This window comes from Leptopilina boulardi, unplaced genomic scaffold (genome assembly GCF_019393585.1).
Source record: "Leptopilina boulardi isolate dan_hultmark-lab unplaced genomic scaffold, ZJU_Lbou_2.1 LbouV2_208, whole genome shotgun sequence".
Taxonomy (NCBI): Eukaryota; Metazoa; Arthropoda; class Insecta; order Hymenoptera; family Figitidae; genus Leptopilina; species Leptopilina boulardi.
Genome location: NW_026137761.1, coordinates 192,479 through 216,888, shown reverse-complemented (window position 1 = coordinate 216,888; position 24,410 = coordinate 192,479). Strand labels below are relative to the sequence as shown.

At 29.8% G+C, this 24,410-nt stretch overlaps 3 protein-coding genes across 4 annotated transcripts in view; 1 reads left to right on the top strand and 2 right to left on the bottom strand.

Annotated features, from left to right (window-relative positions):
* Positions 1-24,410, bottom strand: part of LOC127278599 (persulfide dioxygenase ETHE1, mitochondrial) — a 139,110-nt gene that overhangs the window by 90,761 nt on the left and 23,939 nt on the right. For both annotated transcript variants that reach the window (XR_007842507.1, XM_051300398.1), the window contains exon 3: positions 22,346-22,434. Coding sequence is in view for 1 of the 2 variants with exons in the window: in XM_051300398.1 (XP_051156355.1) it covers positions 22,346-22,434 (89 nt within the window). In the remaining variant the exon portion in view is untranslated. The remainder of the gene's footprint in view (positions 1-22,345; positions 22,435-24,410) is intronic.
* LOC127278600 (uncharacterized) lies at positions 13,935-14,887 on the top strand. Its single transcript, XM_051300400.1, has 2 exons — positions 13,935-14,050; positions 14,353-14,887. The coding sequence occupies exon 2, from the start codon at positions 14,354-14,356 to the stop codon at positions 14,720-14,722; it is 369 nt and encodes a 122-aa protein (XP_051156357.1). The 5' UTR covers positions 13,935-14,050; position 14,353; the 3' UTR covers positions 14,723-14,887.
* On the bottom strand, positions 15,383-17,238 carry LOC127278591 (uncharacterized). Its single transcript, XM_051300385.1, has 4 exons — positions 17,095-17,238; positions 16,527-17,023; positions 16,253-16,450; positions 15,383-16,161 (listed from the first exon to the last, which is right to left on the bottom strand). Exons 2-4 carry the CDS (start codon positions 16,668-16,670, stop codon positions 15,574-15,576), a joined length of 930 nt encoding a protein of 309 aa, XP_051156342.1. The 5' UTR covers positions 16,671-17,023; positions 17,095-17,238; the 3' UTR covers positions 15,383-15,573.

The following is a 24,410-nucleotide window of genomic DNA, read 5'->3' as shown; positions in this document are numbered from 1 at the left end:
CGTTGTATCTCTGATGTGTGTCCGGTGAGTAAGGTTGCATATTTTCCTCCGAAACAAAACTTTTCTTCATAAAACTAATTGGACTACCGGTGTCGAGTAATGTGTCGATGGATAGAATTTGATTTTCGTTTCCAAGCTCGAAAGAATAGTCGATTGTTCTGAAGCACTGTTCTTTCAAGGTATCTTGTCCACTCACGTCAAAAATTCCATGGTGTTCAGGATTATCATCAGCTGTTCTTTTGTCGTCAAGGTCAAAATCTTGTGTCTCAATATTGGCAATCTGTGGTTGATTTTGTTGCTGTTGATTTTTCCGATTAGGACAGTTTTTGGATTGATGACCTAATTCGAAACACTTAAAGCATGCTCCCGGCGGTCTCTTAGGTAATGTACATTCCGTGGAGACATGTCCATATTTACTGCAATTGTAACAGCGCGTCCATGATTTTAACTTTCCTGATGCCCTTTCTCTCGACACGTTATCATTCGAAGTATTTTCTGAATTTAAAACCTTAGGTACTGCTTTATTCTCACTATGAATTTTATGATTTTCTCTCAGAGTCACCTTTTCGAAAGCGTTAAGAAGGTCCGTTTTTACTTTAAATTGTTGGATTCTAGCCTGATTACGTAGTGATGCATTTGATATTCCGTCCACGAGGTAGTCAATCAACTCCTCCTCAGCAATTGGAACAGCATGCGCGAGGATTAATTTTTCGTGAAAATAGTCGTTAAAAGACTCAGAACCCTTCCACATTCGATTTTAAAATCTCCTACGAAGAGTCAATCTATCCTCTCGATGGTCGAACATAGATCCCATTTCTTCCAAAAGTCCATCCACAGTCATTCTTATATATTCAGGTTTGGAAAGGAACCAGCGGAGGGCCTTCTCTTTAAGTTTAGATCCCAATAAAAGACGTCCGAACTCATCAGTAAGTTTATATGTAGTTTTTAACAATTTAAATTGATCTCTCCACTTCCTAAAATTTGCTCCGTCTCCTTCAAATTCACTTAATAAATCTTTAATTGAGTTTATATTTGTATGATGTGTCGGTTGTGAAGGCATAACAGAAGGGGATGATGCACGTACAAATTCCAACTCACGTCTTGTGAGTTCAAGTTCTCTCCGTGTAAGTTCATGTTCCTTACGTAGAAATTCGATTTCCCTCTGCTCTAAAGATGCAGCTCGTTGGATAGTTGGCTGATCCCCATTAGTCTGTTGTCCCGACCGCTGATGATGTGTGGATAAATTTGTACTATCCTCCTCATCCACGAAATCGTCCAAAGCGGAATGATGGGACTCATAAGCATCCTTTAACCATGCATCAGTTGGATCGTTGTCTTGTAATCTTCTGATAAGTTCCACCTTATTTGCAGAAGTAGTCAATCCATAAGTTGAACATAATTCTTTAAGACGGGTTGCTTTCAGTTTAGTAGGATCCATTGTGAGGTAGTATACTATCAGAGGGGGAAGGGTCACGCTGTGAGACACGAGGCCAATTCAATTTTCCTGTACTGGAAGGGGTACCTCCCACTTCGTAAGACTTCTTACAGGTGCACAAGTAGTGGGGTACTAGGCGTTAACATTAACCACGATTCACTCAAAAGCGCCACTCACGTTCTTTTTCACGAACTACTGATATGAATTGGCGGCAATTAACTACACAAGGCATCTGTTTAATCCGCCATTATGAAAATTCACTTTCCACTTTTTTCTTTTAGAATTTTCTTCACTTTGCAGGCCTGGGACCAACAACACTTCACAGAAAATTCTACACTGAAGAGCTCTAAATGCATTTACTACTAAACAGAGCGGAGAAAATACAGAAGTCACTTTAAAACACAGAACATAAGATCATCGCGTCCGAAACACGAGGCTCGCGAGAATTAAAGTTTAGTCTAATTGATATCTACAGCGAATTGACGAAAATAAAAGTCAGGAAATTTTTTTTTTAGCGGTATAGCACTTGGGTAAGGATTGTTATCTCACTTCTGACTTGTAAGGATTAAAATGAAAATGGCACAATATTAAATAAAAGTTCATTTATTTCCGTCGTTACAAATACGTGTTAATAAGTCGGAAGATCGCCGTAGACTGATTACAATCGGGAAGAACCGATTCGTCCTTCGTATTTGCCGAATATCGACAATGACGTATCTTACAAAATGTTCTGGAACGAACATGGTTTTTTGCGTTTTTTACGTTTGGCAACTATTGGCTACTTTTTTCATCATTTTACTACTAAAAGCAACTTTTCTACTTCAGGAATTGTTTTTATTTTTGAAATTCCTGAAATTTATTTATTTTTACAAAAACGGGACAAAATTATCGATTTTTTCAAGAAATTTTATTTTTTTTAAATTTCCAAAATTGCTAATTTTTCTTTTTATTTCTTCATTTCCAAGAAGTATTTAAAAAAAATTTAATTTACTTTTTATATTGTTAAAATTTCAATTTTAAAAACGATATTTCCCACACATTTCCATTCTTTTTGAATCCGAAAAATTTAATAAGAATACAAAAAAAAATTTTTGTCAAATTTCATTAATTGGCAATTCAGGTCCAAAATTCCAGTTAAAAAATTTGCCAGTATTTCAATTTAGGTTTTACTAATTTTTCATTTTATAAATAATGCACAAATTATTTTATAACTTTTTAATTTATTCAGATTCTATTGTCTTTGCAAAAAAATCTTCTGAATTTTCGATAAATAATTTCTTTAAAATTGTTGATTATTAATTTAAAAAACAAAGGAAGTATTCAGAAAAAATTCTAAAGAATATTTTCAAAAAGAAATAAGTTTTTGGAAATATTATAAATTAAAAAATCATTATCTTTAAAAAAACTTAAACAAATTTTTAGTTAATTTTTGACCTCAAATTCTTCTATTATTTTTTATGCTTATCTTTTAAAGATTTCAGCTTCAAATTCTCATTCCTTTAGAATTTATAAAATTTATTATTTACTTTTACGAAACTAGTCCAAAAATTATCAACTTTTTCTGGAAATTCACATTTACTTTTGTAAATTTATTAACTTCTCTTCCAAGTTTTCTTAATTTCAACATTGTAATAAATGTTAAAAATAAAACTAAATAAAATATATTTTCGTAAAATTTCGATTTTCTTTTCATTTTTAAAACATTTTTTTTTCTCTGAAATTCTCAGTTTTTTAAATGTCCAGAAATTCTTAATTTTTCCGCTAATATTTTTGTTTTTTTACTATTCTAAAATTTTATGATTTTCATTTCACTTACTACATAATTTTCGTTTTTTAAAAATATTTTTTTCTGAAATTCTCATAGTTATCTCATATATTATTTATTATTAGAAATTAAGACAATTTTTGTTTAAAATTTATCATTTTAAAAAGTTTCGTAATTTGTTAAAATTTTAAAAATCTATAAAATTGTTTAATTTATATTTTTTATTTAGTGTTTTGAACAGAAAAATATATGAAAAACTGGAGACTTTGAAAAAAAGATTTGTATGCTTTACAAATTTTGGCACTACGTCTGTAAAATATAACTTTAAAAACTATACAAGTAGTTAAATTACCGATGTGTATGAAAATAAATATAAATTAAGTGTTGACATTCTTTTCACTCAAATGGAATGTAAGAACCCTACTTTATTACTTTTTCCATGTCTACTTTTTGCAAGTTTTTTAACTTTCCAAGCTACTAGTGGTTAATATTTTTTGCTAATTAACGATTGCGAAGCCTGAAATTTGGTAAAATCCATTTTCTATACATTTTCAGTTTTGTTAAAAATTACTGTTCAGTTTCAGGTTTGAAATTTGATTGCCTGAAATTGTATGAAAATGAACAATTTTTAAAATTTAGTATTTTTCTCTTAAAAATGAAAATGAAAATTTCCTGCTACTTTATAAAAAAAATAGTACAGCAGAATACTTTCTTTTATCTTTTATATATGAGAAAAGAAACATTTATCCATACTTTACCCTATATTTGATTAAAAATTTTAAATGTAATTAATATTGTGACCTTTTATTTGTTTTTATTAGGGAGGATGAGACTGTGCAGGTAGAAAAGAAAAGGAGAAAAAAGGATGAAGAAAGCAAAAAAATAATAAAATTATGGAAGTGGCGTAGGATATGGCTGTGGTTGAAAAGATGTAAATCTATTAATTGTGAATAAGAATCGGCATTTTTAGTAATAAAAGAACTGCAACAAAGATATATTGTTGATATTTTTATTTTTAGAACAAAACATTCCTTTATCTATGAGTACTTTGTTACTTTATAGATATTGATTTCAATAACTTATTCTAAATTTTGAAATGTTAATAACTCTGCAATTATTTATTTCAAGAAATTCGTAAATAGTCAGATTCATGCATTTTTAAATATTTTATAAGTTAGTTAAAATAATTTAAAAGTTACACAAGGATTTTAAGGAATTAAGGTTGTCACAAAACTGTTACAATAATCTAGCTTTACAACATTTTTTCAATGTTTTTTTTATTAAATTTCTGCCATTTTTCTAAAAAGAAATATTTTTCTGGTATATGGAAACCCAGGAGGATTATTTCAAGTCATGTGAGAATACAAAAACACAATTTAGATGGTAGGTAATCACTTTTTCTAATCATATTATTTAAAAGAAACTTTTTTAAAACCCATTTTCTAAAAAAAATTTAAACCTTTCTACGACAGAAGCAGTCCAGTGTGCGTGCTTCACAGACGTCTTAAATCAAAGTGTTCGTGCTGACTTGTCATCTGCTTCTGGTGTTCTCGTGAGTGTTATCCCCTCTCGCTCAGCACATGATACTACCACAGCTGATTCTCATTCTATTACCGTTTACTATCAAAACGTAAGAGGTTTGAGAAGTAAACTTGTGGATCTTCGCTTATCTTTAACGTCGGTTCTCTTTAAAATTTTTATTTTCACAGAAACTTGGCTCAACTCCTCATTTAGTTCTAATGAACTCGGTTTTTTAAATTTTGATATTTTTCGCATGGATAAAAACTACCACTCTAGTAATCATTTGCGCGGTGGTGGGGTGTTAATCGCTTGTGACTCATTGTTGTGTGCATCATCTCTAGTGACAGATGAACCATCAGTGGAGCATATTTTCGTTAAATTTTTTTATTTGACTTTACTATATATTGTTGAAACATTTTACATTCCTCCAAATTCAGATTATAAAGTATATTTATCTGTTTGTAACATTATTGAAAAAATCTCAATCACATATCCAAATGCTAAATTAATTATCACTGGTGATTTCAACTTGCCCTTTACCTCATGGCGTTTACCTTCTGAAAGCGGACCTTCTTGTAAATCTAAGCTACGTACTTCTCAATCTTATAATCAAATTGCAAATCGATTGTCAGAAACATTTGATTTTTTAAACATTGTTCAAATTAATACATTTTTAAATATTTCTGGTAGTATTCTAGATCTTATATTTTGTAACCTTTCTGAATTTAATTTAAAAATCGCAACTGAAACTATTCTACCTATTGATGCTTATCATCCACCTCTCAACTTTACTATATTTTCTGCTACTTCGGTTACTTCAAATAACATTATCCGTGAATCTTGTCTTAGACACGACTTTGCTCGTGCTAACTTAGTTGGTTTGGATGCTTATTTGCTCAGTATTAATTGGAAGGAAGTTTTGAATATACCGAGTATTGATGATGCTGTTGCCATTTTTTATGATATTGTTTACAACGCTTTTACTACTTTTGTACCAATAAAAAATTTTAAGGCAACAAATTATCCTCCCTGGTTTACTAATGAGCTTAAGCATTTAGTTTCTCTAAAGAAAGCAGCTCATATTAATTACAAGAGTTCTAATTTAGCATCGGACTATTTAATTTTTTCTCATCTAAGAACTGAATGCAAGTCTAAGTCAAAACTTTGTTATAATGATTACATCACTCGAGTTGAAAAAAATGTAATATCTAAACCTAAATACTTTTGGAATTATGTAAATAATTTGCGCAAGGATTCCAGAATTCCCGGTGAAGTCTTTTGTGGATCTACTATAGCTGACAACAGTACTGATATTGCCAATTGTTTTAAATCCTACTTTAATTCCGTTTATACTATCCCGCCAGTCAATAATTTCGTTGGCAATTTTAATTTTAATTTTTACGACAATAATTTTGTAACTTCCTCTCATATTAATAGAGAAACAATTGCATTAAAGCTTATATCACTTGATGTTAATAAGGGTGCTGGACCTGATGATATTTCGCCCTCTCTCTTGAAGTCCTGCTGTTCCTCCTTCGTCGAACCTCTTTATATTTTGTTCAATTGGTCTGTCTCGTGTGGAATTTTTCCACTTATATGGAAAAGAGGAATCGTAGTTCCGGTACACAAAGATGGAAATAAAAAGGATGTCACAAACTATCGTCCAATTGTTATTCTAAGTACTATTTCTGAAGTTTTTGAAAGTATCATGTATGACTCTCTTTATAATCAACTAAATGGTTCGATAATTGAGGAGCAGCATGGTTTTGTGAGAGGTAGATCCATTCTTACCAACTTAAGTACTTTTTCAAATTTTATTTTACATAAACTTGATTCTGGAATCCAAGTAGACGCGATTTATACGGCTTTTTCTAAGGCTTTTGATAAGGTTGACTACCGCATTCTTTTAACGAAGCTCGGAGCTCTGGGTTTCTCTGTTGATTTGATTTCGTGGATTAAAAGTTACCTAGCTGATAGAACTTTATTAGTTCGAGTTGATCACGCTTTTTCTGATGTCTTTTTACCTACCTCAGGTGTTCACCAGGGTTCGCATCTGGGACCTCTATTTTTTTATTATTTATTAATAATATAAAGGATGTAATTCGTTTTTCTTCTATTATTTTATACGTTGATGACTTAAAAATATTCAAAGCCATTACCTGCGAGCGGGATTGCTTGGATCTGCAATCTGATCTCAATAATCTCTATGCTTGGTCCATAGATAATAATTTGTTATTTAATATTAATAAATGCAAGGTGATTTCGTTTTCCAAATCCAGGCACACCCCTGATCGCAGTTATTTTATGAATGGTATTAAACTTTTAAGAGTATCCCTGATGCGTGACCTTGGTGTATTACTCAACATTTCTTTTACATTTGTTGATCATATTTCCTACACAATTAATAAAGCCACCAGCGTTTTGGGCTTTGTTATTAGAAATGCCGCACATTTCAAGAACTTAGCAGCTTTAAAAACTTTGTACTTTTTATTGGTCAGGCCAATAATGGAATTTGCATCTACTTTGTGGTGGCCTTATCAAGAGAGCCTTATGACCGACATTGAGCGTGTACAGAATAGATTTCTTCGTTTTGCGGCGAGGCGAACTGGTTTGCCTCACAATTACTTTAGTCATGATTATTCCAATCTCAGATCATCACTCAATATTCCTTCGCTATCTCAAAGATTTTTGTTTTCTGACCTTCTTTTTTTATTCAAAATTATTAACTGTAAAATTAACTGCCCACATCTATTATCTTTATTTGATTTTTATGTACCTCAAAGATCTCCTAGAGCTCTTCCTTTATTTAGACTACCGTTTACTAGAACTGATTATTTAAAAAATTCTATTATCTACAGACTGAGTAAAGAGGCTAACCAGTTTGACAGCAATATAGATTTTTTTGGTATTTCACAAAGCTCATTTGTACTGAATTTACGCAATTTATTTTTTAATTCAAATAGTAATGGCGCAGCCAATTAGTAAATAAGTCTAATATTTTTTGTAAATACAGTACTTTGTACGACAGGGCTTTATTCCGGTATTGCCCGTGTAAATAAATAAATAAATAAATAAAGAATACATTTCTTTTGAATCATATTCATTCAACATTTACATTTCGACCAATATTCCGAAGGTTAGTTAAGAAAATTAAATTTTCAGCATAATTGTCATATTTGTGAAACAATATTGTAGACTTTCATTCATTCTCTATTGTTTCAAAGGACCACTTTTTGCTCGCTTTTTGTAACTTTCTCACCCAACACGGTGGGTTTAAACAGATTATTATGAAAAGTCAAAATAACCACGATTTTCTTTCAGGATTGTATTCTAGGGCAAAGAAGAAGATACGCCGGGGCAGAAACAAAATCATCCATTGGTCCCTTTTTGAGAAATTTGAGTTTTTCCTTAAAATCGCGTAATTTCTCACTTTAGAATATTTTCATGCAAATAAGACAGGTCTACATAGTTTTTCCCCTTAATATCGGTATGGTTTCTAATGTATTTTGAGGTGCTGAAAACGATTCTGGGTCCCAAAATCGTCTATCACGTCAGGACTTTGAAAAATTTGGACTTAAAGTTCCCAATAACGCGATTTTGGAGTTTTTAATATCTTTTTCCCAACCTGACGAGCTACAGACTTCAAAAAATCTTAAATTTAAATGTAGGCTGAGTACAATTTCAAACTAATTTGAAATTTAAGCTTAAACCTCAAATTGTATTATTTTTATATTGGAACAACCGTAATGAATAAAAATAATAGGACGTGAACCCTTCAAGAAACGTATTTTGTGATTAAAGTTTTTAATAGTTTATTTCTAAATTAGGCATTATTTTAATTATTTTACAATTAGATAATACAGTATAAGACTTAAAATGTTGGTCACTAGTGAAAGAAAACATAAAAGTGAGGTCAAATTCAGGAAATTTGTCAATCGGCCAGAAAAGTATATATACAAGGCTTAAAATTATTCTCTTGTTAATGCATGGCGAGAAAGCCTTGCATCAAAAAATTTAGATGAAACCTTAAATCTAGTAACAAAAAATGCAAATGAATGAAATAAATATTTCCACTTGTCATTAGGAGCTCATATATATTTTGTATAAGAAAACTATAAGTTTGACATTATTTAGGATATAAGAACGCGCTCATTATCTGGCCGGGGAAGTCAGAAAAATGTCAGTAAAAAGTCAGAGAAGTGTCAAAGAAAAGTCAGGTAATTTTTTTCACCCTTTCTAGAGGCCACCTGGTTTAAGTTTCAATTTAAAGTTAATTTTAGCTACCATCTTAGATAAAAAATAGGAAATTTATAAAAGCACCTAAAGAATAATATTTTTTTTTATAACAATGTTTTATTCAAAAAATTTTTATTTTTGTCTTGCGCATATTGATCGTGTATTGTATGATTCAACCTTCAATTTAAGACTTTTTAAAGTCTGTAACTCGTCATATAGAGAAAAGGATATTGCTCAACCCAAATTCACGTTTTTGAAAAATGTACGCTCACTTTTTTCAAAATCTTGACGTGCTAGACAATTTTGGAACCCGGGATCGTTTTCAGAACCTCAAAGTATATTAGAAACCATACCGGTATTAAGGGGGAAAAAATTATGTAGCCCTGTCTTATTTGCATGAAAATATTCTAAACTGAGAAATTACGCGATTTTAAAGAAAAAATCAAATTTCTCAAAAAGGGTCCGATGGATGATTTTGATTCTGCCTTGGAATATCTTCTTCTTTGTCCTAGAATACAATCCCGAAAGAAAATCGTGGTTATTTTAACTTTTCATAATAATCTGTTTAAACCCACCGTGCCAATTATAACTAACCCAATCTATTAATTCCATAACTATTTTTCTCTATTCCTTTTTAAATCATAAAATTTCACAATATGTTCCATTTTCACAAGATAATTTTTAATGTTTTTGATTACAAGAAAATAACTAATAAGATTCTTCCGACGTTATACACGAACAACGAAAAACGATTTCTATAATTTCAAACTGAATTTCGATAGTAATTTACAATTATTGGTAGAAATTTAAAATTACAAAATTTAGAAATTGATTTTTATTACAAATTTTTTTTTTAAATTAATCTTTATTAGTAATACATTTAAAAAAAATAAAAATTAGTATTAGAGAATACTTTTTTTTAAAATAGCTCATGGCGAGGCGCACAGTGGGACGAAAAACACGGCCGTGATCAAATTAACATAGAGCCTACAAATTTTAACCGATTTTGACGTTCGTGGTAATTATTAAAAAATTGTATTCTTAATAGTTTTGTCAAAATTTATTTTTAAAATACCTTCCAATTTTCAGGCGTTCACGGTGACGTAACCCCTTAAACAATTTTCATAAACAATATTATCGACTTCAGTTCCTAATTACGAAATTAATGATATATTGAGCGAAATTCGCACTATTATTAGTCAAGGTAGGTAGTCAAGTCTAGGAGACTTTGTTTTCCGGCCGAAAAAATTTACGTGCCCTTTTAGAATACAGCGGCTCAATTCTGTAAATTAAAAATAATAAGTTTATAATAATTACTGAACTGGTAATTGCTTTTAAATCTCAAATACAAAAAATTATGTGGCTTTCAATTACTAAAAGTTAAAATCAAGCTATTTGCAATTAATCGGTTTTTAAAAAATTTATTAACCTTTATGGGATTGAGGAAAAAAACACCTTCTATGGGCGGACGAGGCACCCGGGTACCTATGTTTAATTTATTGAAGATTTTGTATTAAAATAAGCAGTTCAATTAACTTTAAATGTAGTTGACGTTTCAATGAAAGAAATAATCACATAATATGAATACACTGTAAAAGCAATAATTTTTTCATTAAAAAAAATAAAATTTAATAATAAAATAAATGTCATATATTTAACGCCTTGCTGCTGAAATTTTCTCATTGCATTTTCCCAATCTAGGGTCCACAATTCTTATCAAAAACAAAATTTTTTCTTCGATCGTACGTTATTACTTTCTATATAAATTAAAAGATTTCGATAGAAAGAGAAAATTAAAAAATTCACATGACTTTAAAAAAAAATTTAATTTTCACCAAAAAAAACTTACTTTTTCTTAAACCAAAATGATAAATTCGACATTAAAAAAAAATGTTATTTTTTGCGATTATCTCGTAGAAAACCCAAAACTTCGAAAAAAGTTTTAGACAAAAGTTGTAGATCTCAAAAAAACACACATTTTATGTTTTATGCATTTTTTACCAAAACTCATTATTTTTCGAGAAAAATCCAAAAAACCAAAAACACCATGATAATGAAAACATATACAAGAGTCATGGTTAGACATATTATTTGACTCGTATATAGTATCATATTCACCATTACTCAGGATCCAACGAATTCCGCAAAATACTTTTGGTTATATTCACCCCCTCTCGCCAAGATTTCTTTAAAAAAAAGCGAGGAGTACCTTACTATTTACTATTTTGCGTTTACCGCTGCTGTAGACTCCACCCCATAATTTCCGCAAAATACTTTCGGACAAATCCACCCCCTCTCGCCAAGATTATTAAAAAGAGAAGCGAGCAGTACCTTACGCGGTGGAAGGCCGTGTTTACTATTTTGCGTTTACCGGTGCTGTAGACTCTACCCTACAATTCCCGCAAATTACTTTCGGACACATCCACCACCTCTCGCCAAGATTTCTTTAAAAAAAAGCGAGGAGTACCTTACTATTTACTATTTTGCGTTTACCGCTGCTGTAGACTTCACCCCACAATTTCCGCAAATTACTTTCGTACACATCCACCACCTCTCGCCAAGATTTATTAAAAATAAAAGCGAGCAGTACCTTACGCAGTTGAAGGCCGTGTTTACTATTTTGCGTTTATCGCAAAAAACCATGATTATATGGTGTCTTTTATGGTTTTTACCATGATAATCAAATTTGCGCTAATTTTCACTATCATTTTCGTAATCAGCGCGCCAAAATACGTTAGTATACTTACAATTACCAAATTCCTCGCTAGTTACTATTTTTCCATTATTTTGTGGCGGTTTTGATCGTTTTTTGGATTTTTCTCGAAAAATAATGACTTTTGGTAAGAAATGCATAAAACATACAATGTGTGTTTTTTTGAGATCTACAACTTTTGTCTAAAACTTTCTTTGAAATTTTGCGTTTTTTACAAGAAAATCGCAAAAACCGTGATTTTATGATGTTTTTTATGGTATTTACCATGATAATCAAATTTGCGCCAATTTTCACTATCATTTTCGTAATCAGCGCACCAAAATACAATAGTATATCAAGTTTTATTAAAATCGGAGGTACCCCTACTTCGGAAGTATATCCGAAGAAAAAATTTTTTTTTTTTTTTTGATAAGAATTGTGGACCCTAGATTAGATGCAATCGGAAAATTTCAGCAGCGAGTATATGACGTTTATTTTATTATTAAATTTTATTTTTAATTTTTTTTTTTTTCAATAAAAAAATTATATTTCGAAGGTTTAAATATATAAGAAAACATCCACAAAAAACTCGTATCAATTTATTTCAATGCGTTTGAGAAAAAAATTCCTGAAATTTACACATTTTTTGACTTTCAATATAGTAGGCGCCCCCTTTAAGATGCAACATTCTTAAGGCAGCTTTGCTGAATTTACGCAATGCAATTTCCATTACAGCTACTAGCGCTGATTTTAAGACTCATCTTAAAATAAGATTTTCTTTTTGCTTATAAAAAATTATCATTATTAGTTGATTATTAAAAAACTGTCCATTACGTATTAAGTATTTTGTATATATTCACAATTTCATTGATCTTACATTGAATAGTATCCGTGTATATAATATTTGCTAGATTGCAAAACAGGTACATATTTAGGCAGATTATTTATGAAATCAAATATAAAAATGTAAAAAATTTATTTTTTATTATTTAAAATTCATTTTTAATACAAATTAATTCTATTCAAACTTCATTCTTACGGTAATTTTTAAATTAGAAACTGACGATTTTTTATGAATATTATTATTTAACTATAGTTACTAAATTACATATTTTATAAAAAAAATATGTGCATTACTATAAAAATTAAAAAAAAATTGTTTTATGTAATTTTTCATAATTTTTTAATAGAAATTTCTACATTTATCTGCATGAAAGGTACAGATGTACCCGGGTACCTTGTCCGCCTTTTAAGGGTGAAGAAACTTTTTTTATTATTTCCGAATAAATAAATAAAAAAGGTACATTATAAATAATATTAAAACACTTTATATGGATAAATTTGAGATGTCAAAAAACCTTAGGTCGGTACGATTTTAAAATTTACGAAAAAAACAATTTGAAAATGCAAAAGGTACCCGGTTGAAATTTGTAGGCTCTATGTTAATTTGTCCACGGCCGTGTTTTTCGTCCCACTGTGCGCCGCACCATGAGCTACTCAGATAACTTGTGCGCGTTGAGACTAAAAATTCCGTAACTTCTAAAGTTTAAGAGAATCCCACTTTTTTTATGAATCATGAAAAGTCTCTCTTCATGATTCTATAAAAAAAGTTGACAAAACCGATTGAGAACATTGTTTATTTATAAAATTAACAAAAAATACTGTAATTTGTTTAAACAAATTATACTTTTTATTTATATTCTATACATTTAACAAAAGTACGTTTCCGAATATTTCACCATACCAATTTTTTTTGAAATCGGTTCAGCCAATTTCAAGATATTCAATTTTTTCTAAATCGATGCAAAAAAGACATAATGGACTACCAAAATATATATATAGTAATTTTTTTTCTTACCCAAAAATAATTAGGAGGTCACTTCGGGAATTTTTACCCTTAATAATAGCTCTTTTCATTTTACAGGGTTGAGGCTATAAAATTTATTAATTTTGTTTTTAAGGGGTTGTATACCTTTTTATGTGTCACTTTGTTGAATTAGATTACAATCATTTAAGGTATTCTGTATTTTAATATCTGTGAGTTCATCTGTACACTGGAAACTCTCAAGAGCGGTCTTCCCGAGAGCGGACGAACCAAGAAGACTAGAACAAGGAGAGTGAACTAAGCTCAAATTGTACAGTGTATAGGGGGAGCAGATATTGGCACTGCGGTAGGCTGTACAACGAAATTTGATAGATGACTGTGAGACGAATTTTAGTATCTGCGCATACTAACACATACATGTCAGTGAACAGCGCAAACAGCTGCTTACGACTTATAATTGTGAGCAACTTACGTCAACTCGTGTTTTTAATATTTTGTCCTCGTATAATTATACGAAGATTGTGTATTTAATAAATAAAGTATTCAGTGAAAAGAAGATCGCATCTGGTTTGAAAGGTATTATTTTCTTATAATAAAAATTGTAAAGCTCCACTGTGAAAGGTACCAAAAAAGGAAAAAGAAAATTTTAGGTTATATTTACAAAATTTGTTAGTTAAAATGTATGAACAAAAATTGATTTGAATTTTACCTTATTTAAAATTAACGTTTAATAAAGGTGAAACGAACAGTAAATATAATTTAAAATGTTTTTCTTCATATATTTCTTTCTTCTGGAACATTACAATTATATTTTTATTTACGTGTTGTATGGGAAAGAAAGAAATTTTGGCTATTTACTTATTATGTTATTTTTACAGTATGATATCAAAAAAGGAACTCACAAAAACAACAATTGGTGATAGTGAGAATAGTTTGGATGAAAATAAAATGGAGTTTACTCACAACAATATTGTAAAAAACGTTAACAACTTGAAACTACCAAACAAAAAATGGTCATCAGTGATATGTCTATCTAATAGAATAATGTTTTTTAAAATTGAGAAAGATTTTGAATCATATCTATCAGTTTCTCTGACTTCAGATTTGATTATGAATGCTTACTATCATTGTAAAATAATTAATTGGATGGAATGTGACAAGGTTCAAGCAGAGAAAGATATTGAAGATTTTCTACAAATATTTGACAAAGTCTTTCGCTCTGGTACAATGTACATGGACGATAGATAGTTTTTGTAATGAATTGATATATTTGAGATTCAATGTTATTCACGTAAGTTTATAATGATTTTTTTTTTAAATACAATTAATGATCAAATTTTAAATTGAATTTATAATCAATTTAAATCTATAATTATTTCTAAACCTGATTCTAAGGTTAGATTTCATATAAAGTGTGTGATTTTTATCTATTATGAATTATTGTTATTTTAAGTTCCGATCTATTTCGATGGGTATTAATTAATGAATTATAATGTATGATGGATTGATTGATTTATAAACACATATTTTTTTTGCTATATACGATTTATTAACAAAACTATAATTTTAAATATATCAGATTAATGATGATTTTTTTGTACATTTGCAATATAAAATAAGCATTTTCTACAACTCATGTAATGTACACAATGTTATAATGTAAGTAACAAATATTGTATTAAAATTGATAAAATGTATAACAATAAAATATCTATGATAATAACTTTGAAATATTGTAATAAAAGTTTTATAATATAAATAAAATATAAACTTTTCAAATAGAAATTATTGTTTAATTTTTTAAAAAATCGTTTCCTTAAGGCCAGGTCCAAGTCGAGTCAGCTGTTCCTTTGAAGTTTCAATAGAACAGCTGACACGACTTGAACCTGGCCTTAAATACTAGTTCAATTGTTTTTTTCACTTTACTGGCTTTTTTCACTTGACTGTTTTTTTTCGCTTCACTAGCTTTTTTCACTTTACTGGCTTCTTTGACTTTAGTCGCTTTTTCGACCTTATTTTCTACTTTTCGAAACCCAATATTATCATTTTTTTTACTTTATTAATATTTTCTTTTTTCCCAACCAACTTGGACATTTTTCTTAATTTCTTTTCTTCTTTTCTTGCTTCATTATACGTATATTATACGTATTATATGTATAATAATTTAGTAGTTCTTCACCAACTGTCTGCAATATTGCAAGATCCAGCTTGCTTAATAAATTGAACATTTTTTCAGAGGGATATTTTAAATAACCCTTGGTCAATTTATTTATCATGCCATCTCTTTCCAAGTTGCCTTCGGTCTTTGTTATTGTTGAGAGACAATTTATACAATTCGTCCAAGTTTCAACTTTTTTACATAAGAATCCTGAAAAATAAGCCTGGACAAATTGATTTACGCTAACAACATTGTAATCATGGACACGCTTTACACTGTATTGTTCATTGTTGTTCTCACCACGTTCGATTATTTTATTCAATGTTTCTGACATCTGCTTGATATTTTCATTAACGGCTGTATCCTTTTCATTAAGCAGCGTTTCAAAAACTTCTAAGCCTTCTACAGTAGACCCCTTCGGAGGTTTAACTAGTGAATAAAATGTTAATAGTTTATATACTTGTATAAAGAGTAGTGGATCTGGATTATCAAAGGCACCACAGCAACCACGAATCATTCCAAACATACCCTTTAAAAAAATATATATATTATAGCAAAAAACAACCTTACTGAATTATTTTTCAGAGTTATGATATTATATTAGATTTAAAATGACATACCTTGAAAGTATCCTGGTTCAGTCTCGCAGTCATTAAAAATTCATAATTCCATTTTTGGAGCAAGAACTCCAGGACCTCGATGACTGTTGTTGGTGTCACAATAAAACTAACATAAGTGTTGTCTGACATAAAGACATAGTTATTTTCTTCTGTCAGTTTTTTCCATTGTCGAATATATTCTCGGGATTCGATGATACTCTATGATAATTAATAAGGATTATTATACCTTTTGTATCGTGCAGTGAATGTATAATTAATATTGATTAATACTTACGTGGTAATGCGTGTTATCAATTTTTAGAGCGTTATATGAACTTCTCGATGTCGTACTTGTTAAAAGGTTGCAGATAAGGTGCAAAAATTTAACTGTGGATTCAGAATCTTTCAGCGCTGTATCTTGAGTTTTGTATATTTCCATTGCAGCAATAACGTTGGCAGAGAAGACCTAGAAACACAAAATTGTTATTTTACTACATCTTCTTTACTATTGAATTTTAGATTATCACCTAATGTATAATAATTTAATTCTATTTTATTTTATTCTCAATAATATTAAATTGTATATTATCACCAAATATAGAATAATAATAATAATAATAGTAATAATCATCTTATATCAGCTGCTTTATTGACATGCATCTTTTGATAAAATTTTGGATCAATGTGATCAGGTGTTAATATATAGGCTATATTTTATCCTAAATTTTTTGGTCCTCCATCGCACCGTATCACAGCTCGGAAGTGTTCTTTTTTAAATATACCATCAGGGGTCTGTAATACAAAAAATAGAATTGTAATGTATAATGCTATATTGTAGCTGAATGTATATTAACAATTCTTACCATTATTTCCTTCTTAGACATAATGAAATTGCGCAAGTTTTTAAGCAAGTGGGAAAAGTCGCTACAAAACCATAAACGACGGACTGCAACAAGATTTTCATCAAGAGAATCGCAATTTTCTATTCAAGGGTGAATACAACTTGCCTCTAATTCTTTTAAGCCAAACTGCTTCCACATACCTCGATTCCACGATCCTCCATCAGTGGTTACCACATCAACAGAAAAACCGTGGTTTTGTAACAAAACTATGCATTCCGTAACTAAATGACTTAAAACCTCGCCATTTGCTGCACCCTTACTCAGGAATGCAGCAATGTTTTGTATCCACTGTCCTCGAAACGGTTGATACATCCACACTAAAGCGTGATCAGCTCGCTCCGTTTTTTGGTGTTCTGGTGTGTAGTCTCCTAAATCGGTAAAACCCATGACCGACAAATTTTGGGTATTGAAATGAATTCCTTCACTTATAGACATTTCGTCTAAAACAAGAACGCCTAAACAATTTTATTTTTTAGATTATTAATTGTAAGTAACGATAACTTTTTTCATTACTGACATTTCAAAGAAAAATGGTATAATATTTTACCTCTTTTTTCTTCGGGTTTCATTGCATCACTTTTTTTAGCATACGAAAAACATGTGGATCAAATCCACATTCCGGTTTTAAATTTTTTAAATATTTTTTTAATGTTAACGTGGGAAGTGGTAAAATGTTATGGCTGCGCAAGTGTAAATATGCTTTTTTGCTTTTGATACTAAGAAGTATGCTTTCAAGCATCCATCGCTTGGTATACCTCATTCCTCGTTTATCCTTCATTTTCACATATATTAGCATATGGCGTACAACCTCCTGCATTTGAATAGGAAAATCTTTTATTGCTTTTTCTACTACTTGTTCTTCAGATGAGCTGCAACGATCCATTAAATCTTCGACATGATTTTTTAGGGATTTAATCTGAAATGAATATTGTTGAGATTTACCTTAACATGAATAAGTATACTAATTATATATACATATACTAATTATAATTTTTACCTTCTTTACACATCATGAATATTTCTTTTTAATATTTGTTATTGCTTTTTTTTTCTTCAATCTTTTTGCTGTCAACCGCAATTCCTTCGATCTTTCTTTTCATTTCTCCAGGCGTCTTTTTATTTGGCAATCTCTACAATAATCTGTGTTACAAAATGGTTTCTGCACAAAGAAGCTGTTTTTACACAATCCCTGCCATGCTCTTGCGCACAACTTTAAACTTGTGATTATAGTCATTGCTGAACGCAAATTCTCAAGGCATGTAATTTTTTCCACGATGAAAAAATTAGAGACATAATTGTGAGTTCTAATTTAAAAATTATATTAACTCATTTAAATTGAACATCATAATTATAATTTTAACGAAATAAATTTTAAATTAACTTACTTCAATGCTTATATCTTTTCATACTAAAATTTGCCTAGTTACTTTGAGAAGAACATCTCCACAATACATAAATAAAACGCCCTGCTCGATATCATCATTAATTCCCCAATTTGATGGAAAAGTTTCTGTGTTTCGTGAATTCCAATCGTTTAAGAGGTTATTTATTTCATATGTTACTTTAGTTCCGTCTGCTGTTGGACCCGAAGCAGAGAAATTATCAACCTTAACAGGATTTGATTTCTGAATGAAAATAATTTCATTAGCAACAGAAACTTGATGAGCCGAAGCAGGAGACAATTCACGTCTATTATTAGTTTTATTTGACAGAGGCCTTGACCTATCAGAAGGTTGATGTTGAAGCTAAAAAATTTTATACTACAGTTATATTAATTTTAATATCCTTCGTCATAATAACTAATTTATAAAATAAATTTAAATATATTTATAATTATTTTCAATTAATTTAATATATTAAATTCTACAACTTACCTCTTCAAGAATACATGGAATGCTGTCATCTTTTAGTACTAAGCGTTTCAATGGTATAAATACTGTGCACCCATCTTTCAATATTTTTTGAGTATCATTTTTAAAATTTTCTATTGTAAAATGATTAGCACAAATAAACAAATTTGGTTTCTTTTCCTTTACACCTTTTCTTGCTTTCAAGTGATCGCCGATACTTTCCAGCCACAATTTCTTACGTTCTTATAAAATAAATAATTAAAAATGGTAAATTAGAATTTGACATTTACAACAACATTTATATTTGTTTCATTTAGTAATTCAGCATACTATAAATATATATAGATATGTTCTATTCTTACCTAAAAACCTTTAATATTTCCGATTTACATACTTAATAAAATTAAATCACAGATAATTATAAACAATCTTATTATATTCGAAATAAAACATTTATTCCCTTTTCTGCAGTGAAAACATATTTGTATTTTAATAAATTAAAAAAACTAACCTCATTTTTTGGAAAAGAAAACATCTGTTTCTTATAATTATTTTCACTATTTTCACTTGCACATAAAGAACTGCTCCTGCAGTTCTTAACACAACAAATTCGCCCCGTTGTTCACTTTAAAAAATTTACACTATTAATTAAAAATTTCTCATTTTGATTAAAAATACTGAATATAAAAACACAGGAAAACAAATCAACGATATAAAAATATGCATGTGTTAGTATGCGTAAATACTGAAATTCGTCTCACGGTCATGTATCAAAATTTCGTTGGACAGCCTACTGTTAGGCACACTATCTCTTCCATCCCCACCACTGTACTTTGCTCTCCTTTTTCTAGTCTTCTTGGGACAAACTATCAGAGCGGTGTGGTAAAGAGTGAGGAGAGAAGAAATGGACGGGATCAGAACAAGAAAGCAGGAGAGTCTGCTTTGACTGTACTGTTACTTTGCAAGCAGTTTTATTGGCTTATTAATTACTAAATTTTCAAAAAAATATTAATTATAAAACGACAGCTTACAATACTTTATTATAAAAACAAAATCCATTAATATTTATAATAATATGCACAATATATTCTGCTAAAAGCACTAGTAATTCATTGTACGGCCCTGAGTGTTTATAGTATTCCCCGTCAAGGACATTTTTCTCTAGAGCGGACTAAGACTAATGCCGTACGCTCTTGGGAGTTTCCAGTGTATTAGTTTTTATTTTGTTTATTTGTTTGTCGGTGTTGTAGGTTTCATTTTCTGTGTTTGTCTCTAGTATCAATGTATTTTTTTCGCTGTTATTTTTTATTTGCATAGTTCCGTCTTGAAAATTTATTTTTTGTTTCTATTCTTTTAAAATGTTTATTCCTAAAATACAACATCTGTTAAGTTTTGAAACTATTAAAAAGGGTGTTCCGTTTATAGTTTATCGGTTTTTACCTTTAAGTATTTGCATTTTTATTGTGGACTCTTGTTTACCCATTTCTCCAGGTATTATTTATTTTTAATTTAAATTACCTCAGTCACATAACTTAGGAAGTGATTTTAAATAACTAATTTATTTCATATTTTGTTTATTAATTAATATGTTACTCAGTTGATACATGCTTAATTTTATAATAATAATAATAAATTGACATTATATTTCTCATAGCAATGATCAATCAGAGGGAAAAGCACATTTTCCTTATTAATTGTTGTTTATATTAAATCGTCCTCTTGGTTTGTTGTATGGGTTCAAATTACCTGTAATTAGGCGTATATCAAGTTTTCTCTTTTAACTATTTGTAGGCGCCTTTAATGTCTACAATTCAAATGACAAGTGCCAAAAAATTTCCATGATTTATTTACATTTTCATGTTTGTTTATATTAAACAACTTGGGCAAATCCTTAACCCCTTCGCTGTGAGGAGAAAAATTTTAAATGTGGGGCCAAAATGTAAAGAAACTTTTTTACCATCAAAATTTTTGAAACCGTGTAAACTTAAGTTTTTGGGGTCACTGATTACGAATTTGATGTTAGTTTTTCAAAATTCAAAATGGTGGATCCAATATAGCGGACATATTTTTCTAGATTCAATAGATTTGCTTGAAACACGTTACTCGAGGGTTTTTTAGGGTCGCTGATTACGAATCTGGTGTTAGTTTTTTGAAATTTAATATGGCGGATGCAATATGGCAGAAGATTTTTTAAAAATTCATCGGATTCGCTTAAAAATTATTACTCGGGGGTTTATGAGGTCGCGTATTTCGAATCTGCTGTTAGCTTTTCAAAATTTAAAACAGCGTATCTTATATGGTCGACGTATATTTTTAAATGCGTCAGTTTTTGATTAAAACACGTTACTCGGGGGTTTTCAAGGTCGCTGATTACGGATGTGATATTAGTTTTTCAAAACTCAAAATTAGCAATTAGCTAGTAAATAGTTTAACAGGTATCTACAACCCCAGAGTGTACCACGTGGAGGTGTGAGGCAGAATTTTACACTTCTCATTTTATATTTTAAAACTTTTTTTGTATTTTTAGATTTTTTATTATTTTTTTGGGTTTTTATTTTTTTCACATAAATGTTAAAAAAAGAAAAAATCTGATCAACTTTAATTTTGTCATCCGCCATATTGGATTTTGAAAAACTTACATCAGATTCGAATATTGTGACCTTTAAAACTCCCAAATAACGATTTCCAAGTGAATCCGATCAATTTTTATTTTTATCGTCCGCCATATTGGAACCGCCATTTTGAATTTTGAAAAATTAACATAATATTCGAATTCTGCGACGTTTAAAACTCCTGAGTAACGATTTTTAACTGAAATTGAGTTCATATTTGTAATTAGTAACCCAAAAAACAACCGCAGTTACGAGTTACAAGTGAACTTCAAAATAAGTGACTTTTGTGAAGCTATATTGGATTTGGGTTTTCGAATTTTTAAATTTTGACCCCAAATTCGAATTCAGCGTTCAAAATACTTTAAATAACGTCAGTGTGATGTATATCTGCTACTTTTTGTTATTTTTTAAGTTTTTTGTAAGTACGTGTATAGACGTATCTAACAGTGAGGGCCCACTTTGGAAAATACGTCTATAGACGTACTTAACAGTCAAGGGATTAAAGGCGCTGTCATAAATTCAATAGAATAATAAGTTTATTAATTTTATTAAATCTGTTTCTAGATTTTTGTAATCTCTTAAAAAAGTAGTGGCTTTCATCGAAACGTCGAGAAAATAAATAATTTTATCAAATGAATTTTTAAAGAATTTTTTTGAATGATATGACGTAAACTTATAAACATTTTTAATACTATGAAATTCAAAAACTTTAGTTTTAAATATAGTATAATTTATATTCGTATTACAAACCTGAAAATCAGTTCTTCCACATCCTCGAATTAAAAGTGTGTCGCCAGTGAAAACGATTCCTTGTTCATTACATACAAATGTCATACAACCTATTGATAAAAACTCGGGTCAAAATTTAAGCTATATTTTGAACCTGAATGTTTAGGGCCTATTAAGTTTTAGCAGTTTTAAGGGGAGATTACTGTGATTTTGAGGTTTTTTTCAAAGATTTTTTTTATAGTAAAAAAATATTTATTAGTTACAATTTTTTATGATAAAATATACATTTTAAAGAGTCGAAAACAGTTTTTGTTTCTTTTTGCTTCCTCGTGGAGGAAGCTTTGTAGTCCTTTCGTTTATCAAATTTTTAAACATGGTGAAAACAAATTTTTCTCTATATAGAAACATGTTATACGAGATCCTGTTCAATTGTCCGGATGTATGTATGTGTGTTGATCGTTTTTGTAAACACGATACCTTTAACAGGTTTTAATGTATTTGTATAAAATTTAGTAGGCTTATTTATCACATTAATCTCTAAAAAATGACGAGAGGATTTTTAAAAATACCCTTAAAAAAAATTGTATCGTCTTTTTTCAAAAAATTTTTTCTAATTAAAAAATTTTTTAAATAGAAAAATTTAAGGTAATATATAATATAATCGTCTTCCTTACATCAAGACGAATGGATTGGTATATATATAAAGTATAGATTTGATTGAAATTTAAAGAATTAATGAAAGTTAAAAAATCAAAAATTCGTTTTAGCTAAAAAATTTAGTGTTTTTTTAAATTCAAGTTAACACATAAAAGAATTGAATTCCTTGCATTGAAATGAATCGATTTGTATATATAAAGTATATGTTACACCCAAAATGAATTAAAATTTTCTTAATTTTTCAAAAAATTTAATTCATTTAAATCAGTTTTTAACTCGAAATGTTTTAAATCAATCAATTGATTAGAGAAATTCATAGCTTCCTCCACGAGGATGCAAATTTTTTGCTTTACACAATGCGGAAGCAAAATGTTTATGAAATAAACATAAAGGACCCCTCCTTGTTTTGTTTAAACAATCTAATAAAAAATGGCGGACGAAAGTGGTACATTTTAAAAGTTTGTCACACTTTTTCTCTGGAACAGTTAATCTAAAATTAAAAAAACAAAATTTTTCTTAATCTATACTATTTTGGCTATTGTGTAAAATAGAATGAGAAATATTCATTGAAAAAAAACCGATTGGCAGACTTTTTTCAATTTTTGACAACTATTTTTCAACTTTAATTGTTTATAACTTTTAAAAATATTAATGGATTTCAAAAATCCAAGTTTACACGAAAACTACACATGCAAGGAACATACTGTCTAAATTAGAAGTTAATTGGTTGAATAGTTTTAAAATGAGAGTGTGACAAAGTTGAAAATATGCACTTTTGAGAAAAACGCGTTTAAAGTTTTTTAAATAGAAATTAAACAAAAAAGTGATTCTTACTCAATCAGCGATACCGGCTACATACATAGATCCTTCTTTGACTTCTAAAATATCATTTTCAAGTAATCTATTGCCAGTCAAGTAGCAGTGAGTGCATCTGAGCCGTTTACTCCTACCCGACCGGAATAAACGCGTGTCTTCGCTCGCTCGGTGAGTTATTGTATGTTGCTACTCAATTTATATCAGTTCTAGACCATGGAAATACTTCAGACTAATTATTCCGTGTTCTTAACCCTCCGTCAGTCGCATCTTTTTTTGTAACGCGGTTGGTCGCAGGTGAGAGAATCCCTCACCCATATAAATGAGTGCGGTGTTGCCGTATCATTCAAATAAGCGCGGCGAATTTAAAATTGAATATCGTCGGAGCTATTGCCATATGTTTTTTGAGGTTACATTCTCACATGTATGTCAAGTTGGCAACGCGGCCTCACTACTACATTTACAAACACGTAAAATCGACTATACGCGTTTGGTCGCACGGTGAGAGAGAGAATGTCACCAAACCGTGACATTTGTTGGCTTTAAATTCAATAAAATAAAAATAATACTGAATAAGGGTACAGTCCCATGACGGCGCGAATGCAGAATGCAAAGT